General features: G+C 38.9%; 2 protein-coding genes across 3 annotated transcripts in view; both read right to left on the bottom strand.

Annotated features, from left to right (window-relative positions):
* The window catches only part of prdx3 (peroxiredoxin 3), a 235972-nt gene that overhangs the window by 207832 nt on the left and 7087 nt on the right, over positions 1 to 21053 (bottom strand). The gene's annotated exons all lie outside the window — the stretch shown is intronic.
* Positions 878 to 20752, bottom strand: fam204a (family with sequence similarity 204 member A). Of its 2 annotated transcripts, none has more exons than XM_050071079.1 (7): positions 20361 to 20752; positions 19972 to 20062; positions 19133 to 19163; positions 18549 to 18654; positions 16860 to 16949; positions 1715 to 1824; positions 878 to 1507 (listed from the first exon to the last, which is right to left on the bottom strand). In XM_050071079.1, the coding sequence occupies exons 1-7, from the start codon at positions 20598 to 20600 to the stop codon at positions 1456 to 1458; spliced, it is 720 nt and encodes a 239-aa protein (XP_049927036.1). In that variant the 5' UTR covers positions 20601 to 20752; the 3' UTR covers positions 878 to 1455. The 2 variants fall into 2 exon arrangements, with proteins under 2 accessions (XP_049927036.1, XP_049927037.1); XM_050071080.1 differs by having other exon boundaries at positions 18549 to 18651.

Below are 21053 nucleotides of genomic sequence, written 5' to 3'. Positions count from 1 at the left end.
CTCCAAAACTTTCAAAGCTCTGAGATTTGGCTACTTTTTGTCCTGTTAATGTTTCCTCACTCCTCAGTCAAGATATATTTTTCATAGCAGTCATCAAAGTGAAGAAATCCCATGTTGTACTTTGATGTGCTTAACACAGTTTTAACTCGCGTCTCATTACAGAGATAATTAATAGTTTAATTAGCACTGATTCTCACCAACTGACAGCTTCCCAGACACACGGTCGTGTGATTCTCTTGGATGTAAAATGATGGGAAAAGCTCGATTCTCGAAATTTAAGCATTAGTTTTTACACTCATGTCATATCTAGGTTTCCACAGCTCAGGTGTTTTGTATCATAATTGCCAACAAACTTTTATTTCTGATGTTTAGTTAATTTTTCCTCATCCTGTTTCAGCCTACACAGCAAAGCTATGAGAACACTGCTCCTCACCGGGGGACAAAGTGCCCAAATATGTGCATTGCAAACAACTTAGGTGGGATTAATTTTAATTCTCATTACCTTGAAGCAAAGCAATCATTTTCTATGGTTGAAAAAAAATATAAGCACGCATTACGAATAAAAGTAATTATCATTCTTGTGCTTTTTTTTGCATGCTGTTTGCAATTAACACTTCCTGGAATCTGAATGAGCTTTTCAGAAGAGCGAGTAGCTGCCGAGGCAAACGCTGCAGATCAAAAAAAAGATCAAAGTAACAGCGAGAGGAATTGACGCTTCTAGACGAGTTTACAGATGCTGAAGAGAGCTCATCACACAATGAGCGGCGACTGTAGGCTTCGAGAAAACAGCGCGTGCCTCTTGTTCGAGCTGAGAAACAATAGCATGTCTCCCAGCATGGGTGAGGGCCAACAGCAAAGCCTCTGTTTCATGTCTCACCCCCCCCCCCCCCCCCCCCCCCCTTCATCTCCCCAACCCCAAAACGTTCACTCAACTTCCAGTTTACAACTGCTCACAACTGTTTACAGCAGCCAAATTTCATTTTCTTCTCCCAAATCCTATCGCACATTATCCTGTACATTGCATTAGGGCCCTAATCTTCCCTTTCTCTTCCTCGGAAGAAGAAAGGAGCGCCTTCATGATTAACCCACTTTACAGCAATAAATAAATGCATCATCCAGTAATGTACACCAGATTTAATTTGAAGGGGGGAAAAAAAAGGCCAGAACGCTCAAATCACTGAAATGTAATGAAAAATAACACAATGCAGACACCAATGGGCGCCTTAGGAATTAATTTGAATGCTCCATAATTTTCTCTCTCTCTTGTACTCTCTGGATTGGTTTTTCCTCAGCCAACTGTGTGACTTTCCCCCCCTCACACTCTGCTGTTGAGAAGTCTTCAAAATATACAAAGGGAATAAAGAAAAACAGGATCAGTCCGCTATAAAAACACTACTTTTATCAAATTAACTTAAAAAAAAAAATAACACACGTTCTCCTTTTCCTTCGTGTTTGTCACATGAAGCCCATGTTGCTTTTGGTTTCCCATCGTCTTTTAGCCTCAAACCTGCAACACAGAAAAAAACACATTAAATTACCGAGCCCTTTATGAATACATTTCAGCTGTCAACTTCAATCTCTGGGTGAGTAATCATTCAAAGTCCAGCTGATGCCGGTTTCAGTGGCTCTATCTTAACTGTACTTGAGCCCAGAGTGTAACACATGGCAGATATGATGGCAAACATAAATGCGAGGACAGAGAGAGACGTCCTACCCCCAGGCTATTTGGTTCTTCCTTTTCTGCGCTGCCCTCAAAGCTTCCTCTTCCTGTTTGCGTTGCACAAAGTCACGGCAATCAGCGGCTTGAGCGATTTTCACAGCCAGCTATTTAGAGGCAGACAGAGGAGAGGCCCATTAGAGAATGGAAATCAGTCTGTGGCGAGAAAAAGCTTTCTGACTGATGTGTCAGGGTGGCTTCTCGTCAGTGTCTCTGCTTCCCTGTGCTGCCTCCTCCACACCACAGCACAACCGCTGTTGAGCTCAACAACACATGAATGCCGTCCTGCTATCCTAGAATTGAACACATTTTTCATTAGGACTGGTGATAGGGTATAACACACAGTATGTTACAGAAAGAAACTATTGCGCACAGTGTTTTTCCATGGCAGAGAAACATGCGTACATCATGTACACCAAAATCAGTAAATTAAACTCGATGCAACAAAATGACACGGCAGCATGTGAAAGTATAGATAAAAACATAGTACTGGGAGTTTGAAGAGTAATATCAGGAAATTTTACGTGTGTAATGAAAACATAATGATGCAAGGGTGTACGTTTTGTTTCAACATTTCAACAGCAAGTCTTCTGCTGCTTTCATGTTTTTACTGGGGAGGGGGGGGCAAATGTTGTAAATGTTAAGGGGGACGTGTCCCCTGCGTCCCCCCTGAAATGTACGCCTATGTATGGATATATTTGGCTCTGTTTTCACTGTATCTCGAAAAAGAAGATACAAATGTCAGTTTGTTAACCATTTACTGTCCAACTGCAATAATACAACAAGCATGTGATTTTACTACGTGTCCTTTTGAATTGTTCCGAAGTCAAAATTAAGTTTCGTGTTTTGTAAACGGACATTAAAAACAATTACTCACTAAGTCAGGCGACGGAAAATGTTGATAACCCTTTAATTGTTTAAGTAATTAAGTCAGGAAAAATGCCCAAAAAAGACTGATTCCAATTTCTCAAACATGAATATTTGCTGGTCTTCTTACTCGTCTTTAATAGTAAACTGAACATCTTTGGGTTTTAGACTGTTGGTGAATCAAAGCAAGCAATTTGAAGACGTCCCTTTGGGCTCTGGAAAATGTAAAGGGCAGTTTCCACTATATTCTGACCAAACAATTAACTGCGGAAAATGAGTGGCAGATTAATCAATAACCAAAACAATCAGTTGTTATTATTCTTAAGTGCTCCTTGTGTTATTCTTTCCAAATTCAACCCTACAAGCTGTTTATAACCTGCAACATCCGACATATTAGAAATACATCTAGGGCAACAGCCAGTGAAACATAAAGGTAAAAAGATACAGTACAAATAACAGTACTAAAAAATGTGTGTATGTGTGTGAGTGTACATCTGTGAGTTTTAAGTGGGGGGTGAAGTGCCCCATAGCGCCATAAATTACAGGAGCACTGTTTTATTAAAATTATTCTAATCTATTTTGCCTTTTGTTTGAGGTGTCATATTTTTAAGCTCCTGGCTTATAGTCTCTCCCGCACATTGTTTCTTTTGATTACTTCTTTTTTTTTTCTTGTTTAATGTGCAAATGCAATAACGGAATAAATAAACAATGAGAAACAATGTTCAGCATTTTGCCATTTTTCCGTCCGTCTCAAAAACGTTGCAGTGGCATTTTCCACTCATCACCAGTGTAAAAGACACTTTTCTGTTTGGAGTACTGCAGGCAGCCCCCGAAATCAGAAGTGAAGAGAATGACCGTGACTGCAAGAGGCAAACATTCAAATCCCAGGGAAGACGTATGTATTGTGAAGCAGAATAATCCCAATAACCCCAGTCACACAGAAGCACGGGAAACAAAGAGTAAAATCCTGCCTCCTCTGTCACTCCTGAGATAGGTTTATTATTCAAGCAAAGGCAAACTTCGATAAACAACTTGGAACAATTTCACCAAACCTTTGGGTAATTCTCTCTAATATTCAGAGTACAATCAGGGGGGAAAGAAAGTCTTAAGGTAATGAAGAAATGTGCCACCACTGTGCCACTAGAAAAAAAAAAAAAAAAAAAAGACCTGCTGGAAAAAAAATGTTTCAATTATAATTAAGTGGGATAAACTTTATTAGAAAGACTGAAACTAAAATATCTCCTAATGCATGCTGGGATTAAGCAGGTCAGAGCGAGCAGGCAGGAAAAATTAAACTCTAAAGGCTTTTTATCACCATATTTCAGGAACCAAGGGTGTAAAATGTTCTAATTTGGGATACATTAAAAGCCATAAAGGTCTTTCAAAAAGATTAATGGTACTTTGCTTGGATTTAAGATAAGGGCTCCGGCTGGCTGCAAGTACTGGGCTCCGGCTGGGCCCTCAAGGCATTCATCTATACAGTCACTGGAAGATTTGTGAAAGCGTCTGCATAACCTGAAGCGTACATACTATGACAGTTCTCCAGTTCTTTGCCATTTTATAGGTTTTAAATTCCTCAAATCATGTTTTCTCTTTTTAAAGAGTTATTACGGGTGATTGCTCTTACATGTGCAGGAGATTTGCAAGCAGATAAAACCACACCAGGGTTTTCCCTGCTCCTCGATGGAGTGGTGTAGGTGCTGCTAAATGCTTTTGAGTGTCTGCGATGCACACGGAGATTATGAACCAGACGTTTATTAAATTGTTGACAAATCTGAGAACAGCTCCTGCTCTCTGTGTTTGCAGAAAAAACCCCACTTTGGCTCATTCTGGGAGCAAATCAAATGAAACTGCATGATGCTAAATGGTTTCATTTGGAGGTTTACAGACAGAGATTTTTCCCTTTTTTCTGCACCAGGATTACCCACATTAACCTGCTCTCCTGTGGGGTTGCATTTGAAATGCAAAAGGTCTTGAAAACACGCCTTTCCAAACATTCCAAAAGCAAAATTAAAACCCACTTCCATGCAATTTCTCCCTCTTTTAAATTCACAACATAGCGTTTACTATATTTAAAGCATTAAAGGTCTTTAATTCTTTCCCCCTTTTTTTTTTTTATCAGTTTAGTCTACAGTCCCTGATTGTCTTTACTGGGGCTCAACATTAATGTCAACCAAGTTACCTAGGAGACAGAACAGATCAAAGAGACAAAAAAAAAACCCCTCAAATGTCTGATTAATCAAGCCTGCAAACAGCTTATTTCTTTTAGCCTGCATGCAAGTATGAAAATGAGATTCCGAGAGCAGTACATTGTGCAGATTTGTTCATTCTTATCTGAACAAAGCCAGCGGCAGCTTATTTCATGGATCACTGGCACTGTCAGCGCTGTGGCGCCGAGCAGGTGACGGCTCCTCTTTCTGTGGCGAGAACAAAATTAGCAAAAAGTCGGCACAAATTAGCCTCTCATATTTTCAGTAATATGACATTATTTTTCATTTACTTTTTTGATCCACTTTTCAGGATTTTTTCCCCCTCCCCTTGCGTGCATCTTAGTGCCAAATCCTTTCACATCAGAGGCTGGTGAAAAATAAGAATGAAAGTACAAAGCTGGAATAAAAGCCGGAGACAGGAAACCTCCTGCATTCTTTGTTTATGTGGCTCCTAAAAGGCAATTCTTCCCACTCCACCACATATTAATATACAATTAAGTGTCCATCAGCGCCATGTTTCTGTGCCTTGTGTCTCTCTCTTGTGTGGCCTGGGCACAGCCCTGTTAAAAACAAGGTTTATTCAGAGGATTAATACTCTGACCTTTGGAAGATTTGGGCGTAAAAAAAATCATCGTGCACAATGCTGGCACTGCAGCAGCAGCAGCAGCTTAAGGCCACTAGGAGGGTTAAGTCAATAGTACCGTTTTCTGTTCATTCATGTTTGGGTCGTCATGGAGATTCAAGTGGAGACCCAAACATGGGGCCTAAATACAAAAAAAAAAAAAAAAAAAAAATCTGCATTGCTGCTGCTGTATAAGCCATACACAAGATAAACCCAACAGTTTCACACTGTTTTCATTCGTGTGTCTGTTCTATTGCATCATTTCTGAGGTGTTTGATAAATAAAAGAAGCATTAGGAAGTCTTTATGAGCAGCGCAGGGTTCACAAAAACACTGTGGCAATTAAACAGCAAGTGCAGGAAAGACAATAGCTGAATAAAAGATGAGAAAAAATACATCTCCATGTGGATAAAGTGTTAAAGCTCCTATTAACAATAAGAAATAAATGATGGCTTTAAGGAAGAAATGGCCTTAAACCCATTCATAAATTTCCTATCCAGGAAGCCTCTTCCAATTAAAACGTGTGAGAGGTGGATTAACAAGGGCTATATGGCTTTGCCTCGCTAAATCACCTCCCCGAGCTGCTCTGCTGCATTTGACGTGTAAACGATTAATGACCAGCCTAATTCCCTTATCACACTACCTTAATGCCTAAATAATGTGGCCTTAGTCAACTTTGGAAAGCAGGGCTATATAAGAAAGGAATGAATATCAGATTAGGCAGCTCGTGTGTTATTTCAGCATAATTTCTCAGAACTGAGGCGGAGGGGGAAGGAAAATGTGTTTCTGGCTGCAAGGCCTCAGTGTTGCAGCAACATTGGGAGGGTCAAGAGATCAAGGGGTCAATCGATACCACCCATATCGCATTAAAAAAGAAGGAGGACCAAGTTTCATTCAGTTATTCATTTTGACATAAGTAAAACAACAGAATGGACTAAACACGAAGAATGCAAATCCACCAGGGTTTCAGGTCTTATATAAAACAATAGACATGTGTCCTATCTTCCTAACCTAATTCATTAATCGTATATCAAAATTGTTGTTGATCGCAGCAGTGGAGGTAATATTAACATTTTTTACTTAAGTAAAAGTAGCAAACCACACTGTAATAATCCTCTATTACATGTAAAAGCATTGAAAATGTTACTTAATTAAACGTATAAGTATTATTAGCAACATAGTGAAAAAATCAAAAGTACTCACTGTCTACAAATGACCCCTTTGTGTGTCATATAATTATATTATTAGATTTTTTTTCCTAATGCATGAATGTTTAAGCAGCATTTTACTGATGTAGTTGGTTGAGCTAATTCTTAAACTATTTTATATAAGGTTTCAACTAATGATAAGCTTTATTACTGAATAGTCTAATCATTGCTTTCTTGGTTAATTGTTTGCTCTGTAAGTGTCAATAAATAGTGAGAAATGTCCTTTACAATTCCCTAGAGCCAAAAGTGACGTCTTCGAATTGCTAGTTGTGTCCGACCAACAGTCCAAACCCAATAATCAACAATTAAAGATAAAGGAAAAGTGCAAACCCTTATATTTAAGAAGCTGGAACTATGAAATGTTTGGCATTTTTGCTGGAAAAATTAATCAAAGGATTAATCAGTCATCAAAATAGTTGCAGATTAATTTCTGTCAGCCAACTAATCGATTAATGAACTAATTGTTTCAATTCATCGGTCATTTCGTGAAGCATCATATTTTATTGGATCACTGTACGTTTTGAATGTGAAACCTTGTAAAAGTAAGGTAAATAGTAACTAGAACTGTACATTAATCCAGTGGTACAACATTTCTCTTTGACCTATAGTCAAGTCAAAATATATAATATATTCAAGTGATTGAAAATAAATAATCAACTGGACATTTTTAGAAGAATTTGCCTGCTACTAGGTATGGTGAATCGGTTGGTGTGCCCTTAATGTGCACAGTAAAATAAAAGTACAGTACTTGAGTAATTGCTCTGAGTTACATCCAAACACTGGTCAATCGATTTATTGGTATCTCAAGTAATCATTGCAGCTCTGCTTGGGAATTCAACTTAGATTTTTAACTTAGATTTCTCTTCAACAATGACATTGCTGAAGTCAGCAACAGCAAAATGACTGTTAAACAATGTATAATGTGAAAACATTGACAATTACAATATGGCATTTTAACATCAAGATGCTACATCCAAACGTCACAGCATGTACCTCCATGTTGCTATATTCCAACACTGTTTAATGGGGCAGCCCCATAAGAGTGTTTTGTATAATCGTCCTTCCACTTTGACAAACAGACATGGTAAGCAAAAAGAAAGTCACTCCAGGGAAGGCACAGTAGAACAGCCATGGCTACATTTTTCCTCTATTAGTAATCTGATGCTAGATACACATGACATGTCATCTTTAGGGAGTAGACTAAAAAAAAAAATCTCTAAAAGTTCGCCTGCTTTGTGCACATTCCATTATCTCGCCTCTTCTGAGTAGGGTAGGCTTATTAGCAAGCTTTGAACTCACACTTACAATAATATGCCATCAACAGTTTTATAAGCTAATTAGAAAAAACAGTTTAATTAATGAGTGACTGGCAATAAAATGGCAATCATGAAAAAAGAAACCGAGGGTGCTAAGCTTCCACTACCACCAATTAAGGCCTAATTACAAACAAATTATATATGTGTTTTGCTGTGGGCTTTAATTTAAAAAAATGGCTTTAATTAAAAGAGAAAACATGCTAATTAATTAAACAGCACACAAATCTACATTGAAAAGTATGCTTTGTCTATCAAGTAATTAATGAAATACAATAATCCAAATGAGATTCCCAGGCATTTGATAAAAGCTTAGTACCCATTTCAAAATCCATTTCAAAATTAATGGGCGAAAATTTAATGTGAGTCATCCAGAGATACAATAAAAGTTCATTCAGTGATAAATTGCTTATGCTGAAGGAAAAATGAACAAAGAGGAGAGTTTCCCTAAACTCTGTGCGAGGTGGCCTGGGGGGGGCTCGCAGGGGAGACAGAGTCAGCCTCCTACTCTGATGTGGGGCGGGGAAAGTCAGAATCTGATAAAGCCCACTTTCCACAAAAGCGCTGCTCATTAATTTTTTGATTACAAACACGGGGCATGGCAGGGAGAAGGTGGTGAGAAGAAAAAAAAAGGTGCTAAATAACATAAATATCATGAAACATTCTTAGTTCAGCTCTTTGTTCCAACTAAGCCACCATGTCTCCTCCGACAAAATGCCGCGACACCTTTGTTTCACAGCATTTAAGCAAGGCTTTCCAAAGGGTAGATTTCAAGGACAGTGGGGCTTTTCCTTTCAGCTGCTGCATCTATTGAAATACGAGCTGGAACATAATGAGAGATATTATAACCATCCGCAAGTTCAAACGCTACAGAAACCATAAATGGCTCCAGTTAATACATATTCAAATGGTTAATTATTGTATATTAAGTGATCTAACTGCAGAGAGGGTGCGCTTTTTAAACAATTTAGACTAATCGGGTTAATCATGCTCAAAACAGGGTTTAAAGAGAGTTCCACCAGCTGATGGCCATCCACAGAACAGGAGGCCAATGGTCAAAACTGGGGCTAGATCAGGATTGTTGAGCCAGAAGGTTTCAGGCAATCAGTTAACAGTCCAACACAATTCAGGCACTGAATGATAAGCAATACTATGCACAACTCAACATGAATGCGGTGTCATTTTATCCTGTTATATACTGTTTATTCACTATTTGTATCTGCAGAAAAAGTCAGAAACAGGGTGCAAAATTTACTTTTTTCTCACTGGCCAAATGGCTAGTGAATGTTGAAATTTTACCAGCCACTCAATGAATTACTATTGTTTTTTGGCTGGTGTGTGAAGCAAATCTACCTGATATTTGGCTAGTAGATAGTGCTAACTTTGTACCCCATGGTCAGAAACAAGAGAGCAAGAGACAAAAAGCGTCAGAAACTGCCTTTTATACTTTTTCTCTCCTCTCTGGCAGAGCAGATTAAAATTGTCGAGATTTCTCACCAAAGTATGATAATACATTTATTTAGTCCGGTGAGATGTTGCTGTGCTGAAGTAATATGATAGTGAGCCAGACATCTTAAACGCTTTCTCTGAGGAAGGTGCTTATGACATTTATACAGCATGGGAGAAAAACATGAAATAATGATAAAATCACAGTGTCTGTAAATATGTCCAGAACCCACTTTGGACACAATTTGAGGATAGGCCACAGTCTATCTGCCTTTTGTACACCAGGGGAGCTTTTTCATAGTTCTAAAGGCCCTGACACACCAAGCTAATGGTCAATGTTGGGGTGTCAGTGAGCATCTGTCACCCCAGTCTTTGCGGTGTGTCCCATACTGTTGGCCCTCATTGCCCTTGTTGGCTTTTTTTGAGCCGATTCAGCATGTTGAATCGGTGTCTGAGGCGGCAGAGCCCATCGGTGAATGAAATCACTCTGAATGACAGTTCAGCTGATTACACAAGAAGAGATACGGAAGTGAGGAAAGTAAACAAAGGGCTAAAGTCAAGATTGAAACAAACTTGTTATATTGGATAAACTTATTTTTCTTTAGCCACTGAGCTCTTTAGCAGAAACATTTTGTGATGGTTTGTGTTATTATTCACTGAGGCAGAGTGAATATGCTTTGTTCTTTCAATACTGGATTGTGTTGTTAATGTGCAAACTGGCTAACTAGCGTCAAGACGGTCTTCTGGTTTCCCTTTTTGACTGACAAATACCAACTATTGCCATCTATGGAGACTTAGTTCCTCTCACGCAGGTACAGTGGCTGTTGGCTATCGTCAATGCAATATGTTAAGGTGCAACTTTCTGGCCAAGACACAGGTGAGGCAAGGCATGTGTAACGCAAAAGTTGGCTTTTGATGCCGCTAGTTCTTTGATTTTAGTTTGGTGTATCCTAACCCTAACCCTTAAGAACCTCCCTTCTTATTGTACCCACATCACAATAAAACTAAAAATGATCATAGCTCGTAGAGTGCTGTTTAGAGGGACTTTTTTTTAGCTCTTTTTTTTTTTTGAGTAGGTACTCTCAGCACAAGAGAAACCATACAGCCATGTAAACAACAGCTAACATGAAACATAAACAACAGCTCACAACAAAAAGAAAATTGAAGAAAACACAGACCGACAGTGAAGTCCAGGCTGTACTGAGCATATATGAGATGGGAGAAATACAACATGATTTTGACTTGTCAAAGCAAAATTGATGTTGCTATACCTACCGCCAACCAGCTTACAGTGCGTCACTTCAGTCTTCCTATTGGCAATGCAAATGTAACCAGAAAAAAGCCCTTCAAGGTATGTAGTTCTCGGAGGAGCTCCCCAGTGGGTTGTTTCTCTCAGAGACTCCCCAGAACTGTTTTATCCAAAAATGCCTTATGTTAACTTTATTGCCCTTCAGTGTATTTTTTACCTCAATTGTGAAAGCGTCACTACTACAGTAGAAGAAGACATAATTCATTTTATTCATAACACCTGTGAAAACTGTCGGGCTGGATATTAAAGGTACCTGAATGAGACCTGAATTGGATTACAGCCAGTGACTAGGTTATTGGATGTAGCCGGTGAATCAAGGATCTATGAATACAACTACAGCTCAACTTATTGCAGTAAACATCCACCAGATTCTAATGCATTTGGTCATCACTTGAGTTGATAATCTATTGGTCTCTGTTCAAGCGCAGACAGCAGAAATGTCTGAAATATACTGATCCTCTATAGTGCCTAGCAGTTTTGCACTTTATAGACTGAAAAAAGAAAACTACCTTCAGAATATACTGTGTGTTTCTTTGTGTACTTGGTGTCATTGTTGGACCTGCTTCTTTGCTGTTGGTTCATGAGAGGCCAGCAGCCATGAAACTACTTTTTATTTTTCACATTCTTCAGCTCCTGGAAGTAATGAAATGGACTTGACACCCCCTATTGTTACAGACTAAGAGAGTTTCTGTTTTGAAGTGGTAATGCCACTCTAATAGCTGTGATGAGTGCTATGGGGGAACTGTAAGCTCTAACATGGCGTGACAGTCTTTTGTGGTGAAATATACCCACTTACTATATATAAAGTACAACTCCTGACTATTTCAAAAGACCTCAGTGGCTATGTTTTATGAAGAGGAAAAGAGTGAGGGAATAATTATTTGTTGTAAGGATGATGATGAAATAGTACAATAACTAGGGTTAATTAGTGTGACAAAGTAAGTACTGTATAGTAGCAGTCATCTTGATTTAGGATATGGTGCTGAATGAAGACACCAATATAAATTCTCTCTGCATGGGATCATTACTTGGTTAGTACTTGATTTTATTGCCAGTACCAATCTGGGTTTAAAAAGACCTTCAAAAGACTTTTGATACAGTAAATCCTTTAATTTGGTGCAATAAATTTGAGGCTAGTAGGTGTGATAACCAATAGTTTGTTGGTTTAAGACATACCTCAGTAATCTTTTTTAGTATATGAATGGCACCTTTTCTGCTCTAGGAGTGGTCAAATGTGGAGTTCCACAAGGTTCAATCTGGGGCCCCTTACTCTTCCTAATATATTGTATGTAAACGATATTAAATTTGCAGTTGATTGTGAATGTTATCTCTATGCTGATGATTCGACTTTGTTAGTTCAAAATGTGTCTGTTGACACTGAGTACATGTTAATAAATTTAGGTAAGACTAAATTCTATTTGCCTCACAAATAAGTAACAATAAACATTTTTTTAAACTGTTTTCTGCCAAAATAGGCAATCTTTTTTTTTTTTTTTTTATTAAAGATATTTTTGGGGGCATTTTTAGCCTTTATTTGACAGGACAGACAAGCGTGAAAGGGGGAGAGAGAGAGGGAGTGACATGCAACAAAGGGCCGCAGGCTGGAGTCGAACCCGGGCCGCTGCGGCAACAGCCTTGTACAAGGGGCGCCTGCTCTACCACTAAGCCACCGACGCCCCCAAAATAGGCAATCTTGCAATACACTGATAGTGACTACAGCATTATGTTTATTTAATCCTTACATTTTTTGTGAACGTTTAACCTAAATCACGATCTTTCCCTAACCTTGACCAAAGTGCCTTTGTTACCAAACCCAAACACAGACAGGAGTCTGGATGCGAACCCAGGACTGTCTTGCATGTTCATCAAATACGTTGTCACCACAATACAATTATCAATGTACTTTAGAGCCTAATATACAAAACTAGGACAGGCTTCACTTATGTCTTATGTGTACATACCGAACCATTACATTACAAATTTTTCTATAGGTCACACTACACTTTAGATGACGTAGGAAGCCCCACTGTGCTTTGTAGCACTGATGAGTTATCGGCTTTTTGCACTGGCTCATTTACCAGGAAAAGCTGCAAAATCAATCTGTCAAATGCTATCAAGCCTCCTGACAGACTGTGAGCCGTGTGTGTCAGTCACTCCATGTTATGCTAATTACTGAATTAATTAGCCCACATGCAACTTGCAGCGTTGTAAAATGATGTGCAGTAATCAAAGGATGGAGACCCAGTCTTCTTAATTGGAGGACTTGCACCTTTTAATCTACTGAACTAGGTCTACTTTAGAGGCGAGAAGCTTTTTACATTATTGTGTGTCTTCTATGGCCTGTGAAAGGAAATCTAAATGTGTTGAGAAGGATCAACAGACATCTTTATGAGAGAAGAAACCCTATCTGCACAGTTTAAAGGAATACATTAGGGAGCTTTGTCTAAGCAATGTAGACATAAATAATATTTTGTTACCTAAAAGGGGATGTGATTTCTTCGCGCCATCTTCGGGGGCGTTAATACTTTCACTTAAAAGCGGAGCATGTCTTTATGAATTCATCTAAAACAAAGGCTTAAAGCCTTGGGAAATGTTTAAAAACTGTAATGAGAATAAAAAACCTCAACCTGCAATATCCAAGCAGCGCGTCTCAGAAGTTTGACAGATGAAAGAACACGTATCTCAGAATTTGTAAGGAGCCTTCAAAACGGGTTTTTACCAAATTGTTTTAATGTTCAGATTAAAAAGAAGAAAGTAGAGCAAATGGAAATCATTAATTGATTTGAGGGAGCCCAAAACAGCAGAAACAAACATTTTTGTCTTATAAAAGAGGGGATTCTGACAGCAAGCTCTCTATCTTCCTCCCATTTCCCTTTGCTTTGAGGAGATAAGTGGGAAACCGTTAGATTGAGGATGAAAATACACTGAAACATTGTCATCCATCATGTACCAGCGTTTTCTTAACAAAACAATGCCTAGAGGGACAAACAGGCCTCTTTAGTTCTTCACAGCTGTCGGGATGCTTTTGCATTTTTTGCGAAGAAAACCTGTTTCTATTCTTCCAGTGAAAAGCCTGCCACAATCATGTCTTGGTGTTATGACCGTAAACAAATTAAACATCTAAGCCATTCCGTACCAAATGAGCCACTCAATTATAACCTTGAAATTGATTCTGGCCACAGCGGGGATTATTGATCTTCTAAATGTTTGTCACAGTGCTCCTGTCAAAAGTGAACAGGAGTGCTGTAAACAAACATTGGTCTTAATGCTATCTGTGTTACAGGCTGCATCATTTAAGATGGAATATAATCCTTTCTAACTAATTCAAAATCATTAAAACTTTTTGCTTTTTAGCTACTGCTTCTCTACATACACCTCCTATGTTCAGCAATGCCTCCCTTTGTATCTAAAAGTGAACGATAAAGAACTTTACGTCACCTAGGTTTTGGGGATTTCAAAATGGTCAATTGACTATACTCTCGTGAAATGAAGTTGTCGCTGCTAAACAATGAGTTGTGGCTGCCAGACTGCTGTCACGTCCCATCACAGTTCTGGCAAGACGCGAGGCAGGTGCCAGGGAGGCGAGAACCTCGGCTCAGGCTAAAACCAATCCACCAACGCTCTAAGAGGCTTTCTGAAAGTACAGCGCAGGTGCCACTCACAAGAGCTTTCATTTAACTTCCCCATATTTGACCACTCCGCTAGCAGTTAAGATGGGAATATAACAGCTCTGATGCTGCACTAATGTCCATTACACACTGAAGATACTAAGGACAGGCATGTAATGCCAATTCAATGAAAAATACAGCTCCTTTTTTTTATTTTTAAACACAGACCCTTGTTGATGGAGCCTACTTATTCATTCAAGAGGGTTCTCCAGGGAAAGATCTACTGGGAATATAAAACATTTTTAAAATAGCAGGAGTAAAATCTCTTGCAAACACACTATCTCTTCTTCTGTTATAGTTTGTGGGGTCATTTCTTTCTAAATATCATCGTTTTTGGTGACACATCTAGTCTGAAGATCAGATAATGTTTTCCACAGCGATCTTGATTCATTGTCACAGTGATGTACCTACCAGGTTTAATCATCAGTACAAAAGACAAAACCTGTGTCAGAGATGTCTGGTTCTTTGATATAAAGCCAAAGGTGAAAGCCTTTGGACATAAAAACATTAGGTGAGAAGCTGACTATGACTCCTAAGGGGAAAATGGGTGAGAGATATCTAATCACAGCGCTTGGAAAAAGTTGCCAGGCAACCAACAGAAGTATCAGGAAGTTACAGGTCCCCACCAGGAAATTAGCTGCTTCCAAAATTCCATACTGACATGCTTTTTTGTAGGCTAAAACAGTGTGTGAGATTTTTTTAGTAGCCTATGTCCAAAACCTTAGCATGGAACCAATAGTGAATGAACTGCAATTTTTTTCCAATTAAATATTACAGTACGCAAACACTTTATCTACAATCTATAATTTCTACTACACCACCATTAATATCCAACAATACGATGTGGTAGTGAAGACGAAGTTCATAACAGCAGGCAGTGACTGAGGCAGTTCTGTAGCATCAATTAGTGATAAATACATCTCTAGAAATAGATAACTTTGTTCATGAGTCTGCTGCCTGATATGCAATTTGGAAAACACTGTATAAAGTATTATGGTAGGGATACCATTACAGATGGATGATATATTACATGATTATTGAGATTTGGTTGGGCTTTTAGCCATGCAAATGGCGTGGTTCAAGAGATGTCGGTCAATCATTCCATCAGACTGAAATGTTTCAAAACTACTTGGATGGCGCGCTATGAAATTTGGTACACACTTAAACATTATACCTGCTAAACATTAGCTTGTTTGCATGCTGATCCTAACATTTAGCTAATATAAGCATTATCCAGACACAAAGATGTATGCGACATAGCGTTACACAACCAGTTCACCTTGCATTTTCTAACTGCTGAAGTAACGTTACTCCGACAGACGTGATGAAGAACCAAAATCTCCAGAGGTTTATCATGCATGCAGACGCCAGTAGAGCTGAGACAGAGCCAGATTAGCTCTTTCATCCTGTTTCCGGTCTTTATGCTAAGCTAACTGTGAGCTGGCTGTATCTTTATATTCAGCATAGATATGAGACTGAGAGTGGTGTTGATTTTCTCATCTATCTGCCAGAGAATGAAAAACCATATTTCCAGAAATGTTCCTTTAAATTTCTTCACTTTGAAATTTATGGTCGATTTTGAAAAAATTCAGCAAGAAAATCAACTACAACAACGAAACATTTCGATTAGCTACAACTCTTTGACTGGCTTCTATTTCCATAGAAGCCAGTCAAAGAGTTGTAGTTAATCGAAATGTTTCGTTGTTGTAGTATTTATGGGTATTGTAGTATTTAGATGCTAAACTGACGGACCACACAGGATTTCTTGGAAAACATGTTTAATTAAGTCTGGTGGCCATAACATAAATCTAAAGTGTAGGATCATTATGGGAGACTCCTATGTTTCTATTTGAGAGACATTTCCTGAACCAGCAGCCCCGCCTACTTTGAAACTCTATTACAATCCAGGACTGACAATGACATCTCAGCCCACAGTGTCACACGTTTGTGTTGCCATTATTACAAAATGAAAAAGCTGATGGGATGCTGTAAGCAACACGCATCATGAAACAAAGAAGTTTAACTTTGATGCTCAAAGTACGGCAATTCCCCGAGTGGAGAAGTAACACCGCAGCTGTATGTCTTTTTAACCACAATTATATGTGTGTGTGGGCTACATTTTATGCTAAATTAGTTTCAAACCACTTGATCCTTGATGCCTGCCAAGGCGGTTAGTTACAAAACTTCAGGCACTGCATTTAGGGACATGTACACTTCAAAGGTATGAAACTCTTACCTGGAGAATGATTTAACAGTTGGCTTGAAAGCAATGTACCCTTCATTAAAAAGCAGAGCCAAAAGTCCTTTAGACACTGCAGCACTTCAAAACTAAGGGGAGGGCTTTCCATTAACTCAATGGAAAAGGGCTGCAGGACTGAATGGTGGGTGTCTGCGTGTGTTTTTGTTCCTCTATGTCTTTGCAGCAGAAATGGCCACGGATCCATTAGCCTGATTTGTCACAGCGGGAGCACCCCAAAGATCTCTTATCAGCACAACGTACCTCTCGAGTGGCGAGTCTGTCGCTCATCTCCTCCGCCTTTGCAATGTCCCCTTCAGCTATGGCCCTCTCTATGCTCTTTTCTAGGCCGGACTGCAGAAGAGGGGAAAAAAAAAAATTCAGATTTTTTTTTTTTTCCGAAATAGGGGTAGAGAGAAAAAAAAAATCAAAGACTAACTTCAAAAGTCCCCAGGGCCTTATTTTTAATATGATTGCCATTACTACAAATATGTAGATTTCCCTTCACAAATGAAAACCTTTTTGATTGGATATTAGTGGGGAAATCTTAGAAATGCTACAGGAGATTACCAAACATAAATGTGACTCTTTAATTACACATTTCCATTACAGGCCTAAGCAGAAGGGGGTGCAGAGAGGCCCCCGGTTACTGATGGCAAGGCAGTTCTGCTGTGATGAGCCTATCTGAGAAAGCGGAGCACCAGATTTCTTCAGCCCCTAAAATTTCATCATGCTAAAAAAATACACTGGAAAGAGGCTATAATTATTAATGTGTCTCCTCTGATGTATTGTTTGAGGACCTTGACTCAAGTGTAAAAGTACAAGGATGATACCATCAGGCTTAAAAACGCAGAATTAGTATAACAATTTTCTCTGTAACTCGAGTTGCTTGGTCTTGATTTTGCTTTACATAGTTTATTTTTCTGCAGACAAACTGAAGCTGACACTGATACAACCTGACTTGTGATCTGAATTATTGTATATTGCACTCTTGAACAAAACTATAACTGACAGACCATCACCCTTTATGCCATGAAACATGTTTTTAAGGTCACTGAAGAAATGCTGTTAGCAGCTTAGTTAACGACATCTGGCTGCTATGACAGCTTTTTCCTCAAATGACTGTGAGAAGGACTTGGCAGAATTAAATAAAATACGATATATTAATTACAAGAAACCGCATTTGAGGGATGAAGGAGCCCCTCATTATGTTGATGTGACAAGTTCTGTTTCATTCAGCTTGTTAATCATTTCTTTTATCCTTTCATAGTTGCCCTATTCAAAATGAGGCTAAAATCAGCAAAAACTCAATTTTATGCTGCTCTGAGTTAAATTAAGCACAAAATACTCCAAAATAATCATTAAAAGGATTTCAAATTGAAATGAGAACAGCTCCCATTCACTGGGTCAGCTATAATGTTCATCAAGCTTGCAAATATTTTGCTTCATTGGCAATTTGCAAGCCTTTGCATAAAATGTTCATTCATCTTTAAGTGCAGAAATGTATCCAAATGAAAGAAAGTTATAATTTCTTCAATGATGAAGTGGTACATGGCCATTTATTATCTAGCCATTAATTTAAATGTTCCAGCTACACTCACAGACGCCATATCAGGTACTCTAACCCTCTCTTCTTTTGTCAAGTGAAATTTTGATTTTCATTAGGATGCTTGCAGAGGAAAAACCTACATTTCACTTTAATCTCAAGCATGCATGAAAGGAGATTCATCCTAATCTTATCACTAAATGTAGCCAAACATAATCCTTAAAATTCATCTCAGTGTCAGGTTAAGTTAGCATAAGGATTCTTCTAATCCATATGTCATATCACATAAAACAATGAGAGAATACAGTGGCACGGAAACACAAAGGATGGGAAGGTGTTACTAACAGCTACGACTGACACAGTATTAAACCTCGGTAGATAAGTTGGAAGGCAGGAATCTTTGTTACCTTCGGAGGGGGTTTGGAACATGCAGGGGGATGAAATCGATCATTTACACCGAAATGCTGCTTAAGCTCATCCCAGTGCTTCTCTCGCTCCTCCTGATGCTCACTGCTGACAGAGAAAATGTGTTAATGTTCATTACATGTAGACCAGCACTGTGATAAGCCAAACTAATACTGTTCATACTGCAACTGGACTCTGTTTCAAACTCTATGCTAAAATCAGACCCGTATGTCTAGATGAGTGTGTATCACACAGCATGGTAACATCATCAGTGCACATCAGACTTCCCTCAATACATTACAGCTATAATGCTACACTGGATGATATTCCTGTCTATTAGTTATCAGGCTCAGCTTGCAGTAAACTTACTTGTTTGTGTAAGCTAGTCATTCATCATCATTTAAATCTATCTATCTCTATCGTGATAGTGCAGTTTGAAATCTGAGATCTGGCTTCATTCACAAGCTTTTTATTGTGGCAGTCCACACTTTCAGCTACATATTTGCCATGGGTGCATGAGACAAACAATCTCAAATGTTTTGTTTGTATAAATTAGCTTCTCTGGTTGGACGTTTCAATTTAGTACCTTGTCTCTGTCGGATCCTCACTCTCTGTTCCTGTTGATTGGCATAAGAGACACAGTTACTTTGATACAAAATAGCATCAGCTAATACTAACAGAAGTCTTCAAGTATAATTGACGGTTTTAAGGTCCATTTTGTAAGATTTGGGGGCATCTATTGCAGGGTTGAAAATTAGCACTAGGCACCAGCTCAGTGCTGGTAAAACATGCAAGTGGCTGCTACGTTTGCTTCACTCACCAGGCGAAAAAACACAATGGTTATCTATCGAGTGGCAGGTGGACAAAGAAGTTAATTTCTAACCCTGATCTATTGGCAAAAATGGTATATAACATTCATAACTATGTTTTTATTAGTTTATAATCACCTGAACATAAGAGTCATTCTGTTGTCATTACCTTAGAATGAGCTGTTTATATCTACATACGAAGCGGGTCCTCTTCCACAGAGTCTGCCATGTTATTCTACAGTAGCCCAGAACGGACAAATCAAATACTGGCTCTAGCGCCATTCATGGTTTTGAGTCAGCCACCGTAGTTCTCCTACCCGCTTCGTACATTAGAGAAGTTTCAATCCTGCAACCTATTTGCTAGATGCCACTAAATCCTAGACACTAGACCTTAAAGAGGGTTGCCTGAAGTTTTTTAAATTTTTATTACAGATCAGAAAGTTAATATCATTAAGTATTACAATTATTACTTTTGCTCTCCTCTTGTTAAGAGGCTGATTCCAATACTTTCGTTCACTAGAAAAGGCAAAATACATATGAACAGAAGCAACCATTGTGGCTAAAAGTCACCAAACAGTATCAAGAAATACATTTGTCACTGTATTATCAGTGAGACCTTTCTTGTGATGTCTTCTTTTTCTTTTTCTTTTTCTGGGGATTTTCATTGTCTTCATTTCGTCATTCTTCTGTCGTAGATCCTGGAATTTCTTTAACACAAACACACATAGTGAATGCACAAACTGACACCTGATCTAACTCTACTGTACACATATGATTCACACAGTCCAACAGGGTTTCAAAAACCTTTAATTCACATTTTGTTAGCTCAAGAGGGGCTGGGGATTCAGCAGAAATAGTAGATGTACTGCATTTGTTATATTAAAAGTGTTTTCTCATCTAACTAACCCCCACTTACAGACAACAAAGCCACAGGTGTACATCAGCTACTTTGTATTTCACAGAATTAATGCTATGCTTAGCTTATTGCATCCCAAATCAACATACTTGCCACATTTCCTGAGATATACCAGGCATACTGCATGTCGGGGAATCACTGTCTGCACCACTGGCAGTGTGAGTCGGCTGTGCCTCCACCACTGAGACTGTGTCTTCCCCGGCTGAGCCCAACTTTTCAGCAGAGCTCTCACACTTCCCTCTCTCCCTCTTCTCCTCAACATCGTCCTCCTCGTCATCTGGACTGAGGTCGTCTTCGGTTAAACCTTTTGGCAAGAGTCCGCTGTACATTCCGAGGCAGTAGTTTACAGTCACATTATACTGTAATTTATCATTTTTGCGGGACTAAAAAAGGTCAGAAATTGGTAAATGATAGATTTCGAAGGCAGCTGCTGGCGCAGATTGAAACAGTCTCTCATTTCCGGGTAAACATTGTGACGTTGCGGGTAGGAAAGCACCGATTGGCTCGTAGCTAGCAAGATTGAGCACAGAATCCAATCAGTACTGTTTTCACAAAGGCTGAGCAGCAGAGCCTAGAGACGAGACAAGTGCTCTTATTGGCTGTTTTTGTAAGAACAACGTTTAACAGTTGAGTGTTTAATTTGGGATTTTTAGCGAGTAAAGCGATTTTATGGTGCAAAGTTTCCCGTTTTAGTGACATTTACAGCTCAGAATAGATGCGTGGAAAAAATATGAGGATTTATAGCGGTCGAAGCTAGTCCTTGCAGTGAGGTAAAGTCAAGA

Source organism: Epinephelus moara, chromosome 19, assembly GCF_006386435.1.
Source record: "Epinephelus moara isolate mb chromosome 19, YSFRI_EMoa_1.0, whole genome shotgun sequence".
NCBI lineage: Eukaryota > Metazoa > Chordata > Actinopteri > Perciformes > Serranidae > Epinephelus > Epinephelus moara.
Note: the sequence above shows the minus strand (reverse complement) of the source record. Positions and strands in the feature narration are given on the sequence as shown.